Source organism: Morone saxatilis, unplaced genomic scaffold (genome assembly GCF_004916995.1).
Source record: "Morone saxatilis isolate NCDOM2014 unplaced genomic scaffold, NCSU_SB_2.0 Contig14, whole genome shotgun sequence".
Taxonomy (NCBI): Eukaryota; Metazoa; Chordata; class Actinopteri; family Moronidae; genus Morone; species Morone saxatilis.
The window spans coordinates 4,135,889-4,143,774 of NW_023339696.1; the positions used below are offsets into that span (position 1 = coordinate 4,135,889).

The 7,886-nt window shown below is 44.4% G+C and overlaps 1 protein-coding gene across 1 annotated transcript in view; it reads left to right on the forward strand.

The window, feature by feature from the left end:
• The window catches only part of zmp:0000000896 (caspase recruitment domain-containing protein 10), a 14,652-nt gene extending 8,667 nt beyond the window's left edge, over positions 1-5,985 (forward strand). The window contains exons 8-24 of the mRNA XM_035654403.1: positions 152-277; positions 451-630; positions 740-844; positions 1,258-1,294; positions 1,432-1,469; positions 1,550-1,638; positions 1,741-1,787; positions 1,983-2,097; positions 2,563-2,740; positions 2,973-3,096; positions 3,189-3,429; positions 3,599-3,665; positions 3,779-3,881; positions 3,989-4,147; positions 4,273-4,385; positions 4,598-4,713; positions 4,964-5,985. Of these exons, the coding sequence (XP_035510296.1) occupies positions 152-277; positions 451-630; positions 740-844; positions 1,258-1,294; positions 1,432-1,469; positions 1,550-1,638; positions 1,741-1,787; positions 1,983-2,097; positions 2,563-2,740; positions 2,973-3,096; positions 3,189-3,429; positions 3,599-3,665; positions 3,779-3,881; positions 3,989-4,147; positions 4,273-4,385; positions 4,598-4,713; positions 4,964-5,171 (2,046 nt within the window). The 3' untranslated portion in view covers positions 5,172-5,985. The remainder of the gene's footprint in view (positions 1-151; positions 278-450; positions 631-739; positions 845-1,257; positions 1,295-1,431; positions 1,470-1,549; positions 1,639-1,740; positions 1,788-1,982; positions 2,098-2,562; positions 2,741-2,972; positions 3,097-3,188; positions 3,430-3,598; positions 3,666-3,778; positions 3,882-3,988; positions 4,148-4,272; positions 4,386-4,597; positions 4,714-4,963) is intronic.
• Positions 5,986-7,886: the final 1,901 nt, after the last annotated feature.

Consider the following 7,886-nt stretch of genomic DNA (forward strand, 5'->3'; position numbering starts at 1 on the left):
ATAAGAATCATTGTGTTTTTATTACCTTAGAATTAGCCTTTTCGATTTTTAACTTTAATGACTTGTTGAAAAGTCTGATTTATAGCCATAGCCAGTGTTTTATTTCTGCTCTGCCTTGAATGGCGGTTGTAATGGTAAACTATGTTTGTAGCTGGAGTCACAGAGCGAGCAGCTACAGCTGAAGGTGAGGACTCTCCAGCTGGACTGGGAGACTGAGCAGAAGAGGAGTGTGTCCTATTTCAACCAGATTATGGAATTGGAAAAGGAGAGAGACCAGGTCAGTGTGAATGGAGGGTCCAACACAGTTTCTAACCGTCTTACAGTGTGCATCAAGGCACATTTTCAGTCACCTGTGTTGCAGTTGAATCCACCTAGTGCAGGTTTAACTTAATAACCTCACATGTTTTTACACCATGCAAACTTCTTTTCTCTTTCTCATCTTTTCACCAGGCTCTGCACAGTCGAGACAGCCTGCAGTTGGAGTACACTGACTGTCTGCTGGATAAGAACCGTCTGCGGAAACGCATTGCAGAGCTGCAGGCCAACCTGGAGCAGCAGCAGAGGGAGCTGGAGAGAGAGAGGGAGAGGAGCCGGGAGCAGATGGAGCAGAGCAGCCCCTGTCTACACTGTGTGAGTTAACAACGGGGTCACAGCAAGTTAGGAGAGCAGCACTGTCCTTCCACTGCAACCACACAACATTTTATACATATTAAAATGATTCCCTGTGTCTGCCCCCCAGTCCCACCTGTCCCTCTGCAGTGAGGACCAGTGCTACGGCCCCTGCTGTTCCCTCGGCCTGGAACTGAGACCCCAGGCCAGTAGCAGCCGTCTGCTGCTGCGAAAGGTCAGGGCTGGCATTCAGCTACTATTTCACTCACATTCACAAAGTGCAGAATCACCATCGCCATGATTCAGAATCAGCTGGTTGTAGGAATGTGTTGCTGTTGTCAATCATAGGAGTTGTAGCTGCTGTTTATGTAGTGTAACCTCTTCTTTGTGTACTGTAACGGATCATTCCCACAAGACACAACTGTTCTGGAGACAACATGTTTTCTCCTGTTGTTAATACACTATATGAGGAATTTGGCTTTTGCACTGCCTAGGAAATGTCTTCAGCTGGACAAGGATCTTATTATTGTCTAGAGCATGAGACGCTGTAGTAAATCCTTATGCAACTCTTTGCGTGTTAGTACCTGCACAATACCTCTCACTAGCTGTGAGGTCATACTGTATTTACTTGTATTTCCTGTGCCACAGACGCCCTCTAGAGGCCAAGCCAATGATAACTCAATGGGTAAGTTGTGTGCACAGACAGCTGGAAGATGATTCTAAGGAATTTAAAGGAGTAGAAAATTACTTATACTTGATTACTTTATTTATTTCATATAGATGCACTTTAATTATAGAAATATTCTTTCTGCTCATTCACAGATTCTCAGTCCAACTCAGAGGAGAATCTCCTTTCGTCAGTGAGTATCACAGCTCTGCTCATTACCAAGCACAGAGAGAATGAAAAAGTGAATCTTTTTGTTTACCTCTCTATCCTCAGGCAGAAGATAATGAAAAGGAAATAAATCGACTGTCCACCTTCCCTTTTCCGCCATGTATGAACTCCATCAACCGGCGATTCAACACAGAGTGAGTGAGCCCCACATAACCCCACTGAATACATTCAGCCTGTTTTAACTTATTTCTTTACCTTTATTTCATTTGTTTAACACCCTTTTTCGCTCTGACAAGGTTTGACTTGGAGTCCTGGGGCAGTGATGAGAACGATAACATTACAGGTATAGTTGATTGTGTCATGTTTGTGTGTCAACCGTCACAGTCTTCTTTAAAAACAAAATGAGGCCTCTGGGTGCTTCTTAACTTCAACAAACAAATTAGCTTCTAAATGATTGTCTTCAATTCTGTAATTGTTTCATTTGGCATCCAAGTAGTACATCGTGAGGGTAAGTTATGAGGCTCTCCGGTGTTTTCAGGTGAGCCGAGTGAACCTTCTTTGTGGGATTCCTGTAACTCCCTACACTCTCATCTCTTCCCCCCTGACCTGGTCAACCTGCCTGTAGTCTCTTCACACCAACCCAATGTCCCCAGGTACAACCTCAGTTCCAAAACCTTGATGAAAGCATTGACATATGTGATGGCTTCCTGTTTAATAATCAATGATCTCATTAATACGCTGCTTGCACCAACATCTTAACACCTTCTTAGATAGGACTGATGATGATGCAAAGGTCCTGACTGACGAACTGCAGTATAAAACATTTTAGATTTATTTTACAAGGCTATTGTGTGAATATTTTAAGTTAAGATCTTATTTCGTTCCTCAATATGCAACCAAAAATGATTTTCTAGCATATAGTTAAGTGATTAACGTCTCATTAAACATGAAAAATATGGTACAACGGTTTCTAAAAGGGTTTAATACTGTAAGTGCAAATATTCACAATACATACATAATGTGAATATATGATGAAAGGTTCACCTTTTGCTTATAGAAAAGCGAGTTGTACTGATCTTTGCCAAATCTCTGCCTAATGTCACCCCATCCTCTCTCAGGATACCCCCCCGCTCCCCATCTTCAAGCCCCCCCACCCCACCAAAGCACAGAAAAGCCAGTCTAGCTGACGATATTACGATAGTCGGAGGAAACCGAACAGGGATCTTTGTCAGCCATGTGAGAGCTGGTTCCCCCGCTGAACAGTGTGGACTAAAGGAGGGCAGTGAGCTCCTGGAGGTGTGTGTCTGTCTGTTTGGTGATAGATCGTGTGTGTGGGCTGTACGTGTGCACATGCTTAATAAAGAGAATGTGTCCGCCAATGCTTATTTGTGAATTGTTTTGGACAAATGCATATTACAGTTCGGCGTGCAGATGTGTGCAATCTCTTTGAAAAAAGGGTAAAAAAGATGATGAATATAAGAATGTGTGGCTGGAACATAACATGTAGCTTTCTCTTCATGTTGTCCAGCTGGAGCGGGTCCTGTTCGGTGGGGGCAGTGTGCTGATGGCCCAGTGCACTGCTGAGGTTGCCCACTTTTCTCTGCAGTGGTGGACCGAGCCTTCAACACTCAAACACCAGAGCAACCCAGAGGGTGAGTCCATATACTTACAGATTTAAAAGGATGAATATAATATGAATATACTGAGACTATAAGCCGCCCCCTCTCCTGTTTCCTGTCCTCAGCGTACTCCAAGCTGTGCTCCCAGCTCTCGTCGCCTACATTTACGGGTGCTGACTCCTTCTATGTGCGTGTCAATCTCAACATGGATGCTCACGGTGACTCGCCGTCTCTGGGTGTGTCCTGTGACGACATTATACATGTCACAGACACAAAGTACAATGGAAAATACCACTGGCGCTGTTCCCTGGTGGACCCCCGCACAGCCAAGCCCCTGCAGGAAGGAACCATGCCCAACTACAACAGGTATCTTACTGCTGTATTATTTTAGACCATATTCTAATTCAGGCCAAAAGGACTTTTTACAGTAGATCTGAAATACATAGTTTACATAAAAGTAAGAACTAAACACCATATTCAAACAATGCTGATACTGGAGTGTAAATAACCTGGATTGTACTATTGTCCATCTCAGGGCACAGCAGTTGTTACTTGTGAGGCTACGAAAAATGGCTCTGGAGCAAAAGGACCTCAAGAAGAAGGTGATGAATGTGCTCATGTTGAAATTACATAAACAGCAGGTTCAGTTTCAGTCTCTGTGTTTAACCAAACTATTACAGAACTGGTAACCAGAGTTTTCTCCATTTTCCTGTAGCTCTTGAAGAAAGCCTCCGGACGCGTACGATTGGTTAAGGCAGTGGACCCCGGTTGCCGTGGGATTGGTTCCACACAGCAGGTCCTTTACACACTCAGCAAACGTAAGAGCCAGCCATAGTGTTACCAGTATGCGACGCCAAATACGTGCGATAAATGATAAATGTGTGCGGGAATGTACGTGTACCTTCATGTGTGCCTGCCCCCTCAGGTCACGAGGAGCACTTGATCCCGTACAGTGTAGTGCAGCCGGTGCAGGTCCAGACTAAGCGCCCGGTCATCTTCTCCCCGTCTCTTCTCTCCCGTGGCCTCATAGAGAGGCTGCTGCAACCAGCAGAGTCTGGTTTGAATTTCAACACCTGCCCACCAGGTATGTGCACAGCAAAAACACTTACACGATGCCCCAAATGCGAGTGAAGAAAAAGGAGATTCTTCACTTGATCGTCACATGATACACCACCGTCTCCTCCAACCTCTGTTTCCTGTGGTTTGCAGAGCCGATCCAGCCTTCAGAGAGACGAGACAAGAGAGTGTTCTTGTTGGATTCCTGCAGTCCAGAGCAGGCTCTGGGCATACGACTGCAGTCAATACAGGATGTCATCAGCCAGGTAATGAAAAGAACACATCATTGTCCTTTTTTTTTAGATAAGATAAAAAAATATAATCTTATTGTTTTTGCTGTTCCTGACAAACACATAGTCACACCTTCTTGTTACTGAATTGTACTGTTTGTAGGTTAAATCCATAAGCCTGTATCAGCTGTTCTTTTCATGTAATAAAGAACATGTTATCCAAATCTTCCTCTTTGTCTCTGTTTCAGGACAAGCACTGTCTGCTGGAGCTAGGCCTGCCCAGTGTTGAGGGCTTATTAAGACAGGGGATTTACCCTATTGTCATCCATATTCGCCCTAAAAACAAAAAACACAAGAAGCTAAGGTAAGTGCACATCCATTTGCTTTGCATGTACAGTAGAGAAAATTCAGTGCCACAGTACACATGAGATCATAGTCGCATGGTGGAACTTCATTCCAGGTTCATTGTACACTAACTATTCATGTTGTAGGTGAATTTTACTTCATGTGCAGACAGTGGGGTATTTTCCTACCTCACAGTAAGCCTTCTTTTGCATGAACCCAACATTTTGTCCTCTAACCTGCTGCATATGACCTTCCAACACTTGAAACAGGAAGTTTTTCCCACGGTGTGGAGAGGAGAGCATAATGGAGGAGGTGTGCCAGGCTGAGGAGCTGCAGCTAGAGACGCTGCCCCTGCTCTACTACACCCTGGAGCCCAGCACCTGGAGCTGCACTGATGAGCTGCTGGCAGCCATACGCAACGCCATCCACAGCCAGCAGAGGGCGGTAGCATGGGTCGAACTGGATCGACTTCAGTAGAGAAGAGATGAATAGAAATAGAAATGTGGATATTCACTGTCTTTGAATGCCAGCAGGCACCAAACTACAGCCAGGTGCTTATAGAGGGTTAACATTTATTGTTAGATCATCTTACTATTCAAAGTGAGGGAACCAACATCAATTTACCTACCTGGAAAGGCCAGATTAGGCCTATGTACATACATGCCAACAGGACTTTTTTTTATCTATATAGCCAAGCTGGACTGGCTACAATGGGGGAATATGGGGAAACTAATTGAATCTAAAATAGATTTGACCCACACAAGGAAGGTAGCCTTTAGTTAGCAGTTTTACTTGACAGTCATGTTATTTTTTTTCCATTAAGACAGACAGTTTTATTATTTAATTGTACTTTCAAACTTATTCTTGGGGAATTACACCGGGTACCCACTTGGGTCACTTGTCATTCAGTTATGTTGTGAGTGGAAAGTTAAGCTGTGAGGACACAAAGAGGGACGGACGGTCCAGGTGAAGGGGATTGTAGTATGTTGTGAGTAGGGATGTAGTGGAGGGTACAAATGTGCTTATCCACATTTTGCAATAAAGACAGTGCCTTTCTTTTTGGAGCTGACATAATCCTAAATACAGGTCATACTTAAAAAATAGCAAACTAATACAACTGCAGTTATATGAACACTGGTTTTTTTTTAAAGGGAAACATTTCTGGATATTTTTTAGGTGAGCTATGTATGACTGAAATGTTTGTATTTACACTACATTGTACAACAGAAGCTTCTTATAGTTAACTATAACTGAATGGTTTTGTTTTTTACTGCCAACTCCTTTTTTCTTTTGTAACCAGTTTTTGAAATAAATGAATACTAAAAAATATTGATTTTTACTTTACTTGTGTGTTCAAATACACAACAGACAACGGGACACCAGTGCAGTTGCTAGATGGGTTGAGGAGACATAACTAATAATCTAAAACAAAAATATAATATAGAAGGCAAACTAATTGTGGTAGACCCACTCACCTAGTCTAGACTATGTTTTTATTCATTCCCACTGTAATAAATACTGTATGTTCTCATTAAAAGTGACAAAAATGCTGTGTTTCTCTGGCAAATCTTCAGGACTACCTGGGAGTGTCAACAGTATTTCTGACCACGGGAAAGAAGAAGAGTCAGCATCAAATCTTGTAATAAATGAATTAATGAAACCACGTAAAACTCTGACAAAGACAAAAATATCACAGTATTCCGCCCAAAATCCAAATAAATACAGATCTCACAATTATTCAGATTATAATCTTTCATACATGGAATAAAAAAAGCTTCAACACTGCAGCTCAGAGCAGCAGCAACGTTACCCCGAGGCCGCCCACAGCCTCGGGGAGGTGATACATTCACACGTTTCGGATCCATTTGTTTGGGGGTTTTATTGTTGTTTACCCATTTGTTTACTTATTTATGCCCCGCGTGTATGACGTGATGTCTCCAGTGGTAAGGCTCCCCCTGGTGGGCGGTGTCGGTGCGCGCCCCTGCTCCTCCTCCCCTCTCTGATCAACAAGCAGCCTGGTGATATCATATGCTGGCTAAACCTCCACACAGAAGCAAAATGGCCGATAGTAAACTAACCGATCATACAGCGTCTGACAGTCATCGAGGGGTTATGCATGTTTTGTTTACAGCTTGAGAACTACAGTCGCTCAAAACGGATACTCGCCTTTCCTCGTTTTTTTTCTACGTTTAACATTTCGCCTTTCGGTGATGTCATTTCTTATTCAATTTAGCCTCGGAAGCCTCGAAGAACTAGCTCGCTAGGCTAGCTACCTTGCTAGCCTGCTAGCGGTAGGTCTGCAAGAATTTTTGCACAGAAGCACTTTATGTCCTATGTGATTCCCGAGGTGAGTGTTTTAACGTTAACGTTACGCGCTTTGGTATATTTCCTGATCAGTATCGTTTGGTATTTCCGCCTTTTCCCCGCCGACAACCTTTAGGTTTCAGTTTTAGAAGAGCTTCGCTTGTTACGCGCTGCAACGGCGAAGAAACGTCACTGAAGTTGGCCGTTGTAGTGTGGCCCTGTCGACCGTTGGTGCCGAGCAGCGCGCTTGCTAGCAGCGTGTCCGTTGGCCTGGTGGTTGTGTTTGGTGAAAAGTTACGAATTCTACCAGTGAACGGTGTGAACGAAAGCCACCATGTGTGTAAAATAAGGCACATATGGTCAGCTAACGTTACGAGCCCGTTGGCTTCAGTCAACTGCGTAGATGTGAGGTCGGTCGCGCGGAGCGACAGAGGCGGCTCGCTCTGGGACAGCGTACCGCCGCGAGCCCGCTGCTGTCCGGGTCACGGCTCGTGCTCAGCAGCCGCTTCACCGTCCACCACCGTCGGCTAGTGGCTGTTCAAACCGAGGCTCTGGTGGTTCACAGTGGCCGCACAGCTCTCGTTTACGGGCCTGGTATTTACATGGAACCCAGGGTTGTCTGCTTCTAATGCGCCTGCGAACATCTGGCTTGTTGGGTCCTCATGTGTTACTTGAAGTGTTTATTGAATATAATGTGTTGGTGCAGTGAGGGGTTAAAGCTGTAAGTTGTCCAGTTAGCTTACGTTAGCGCTGTGTGGCATGGTGCTAATTATGTGCAGCTGAGCTAACAGAAACACTGGGCCCAGTCGTATTTACAGCTCTGTGGTATTTGAGATCCCTTTTACTTTTCCGCATACAACCGGTTTTTGTACCCCCCCCCCCCCCCCC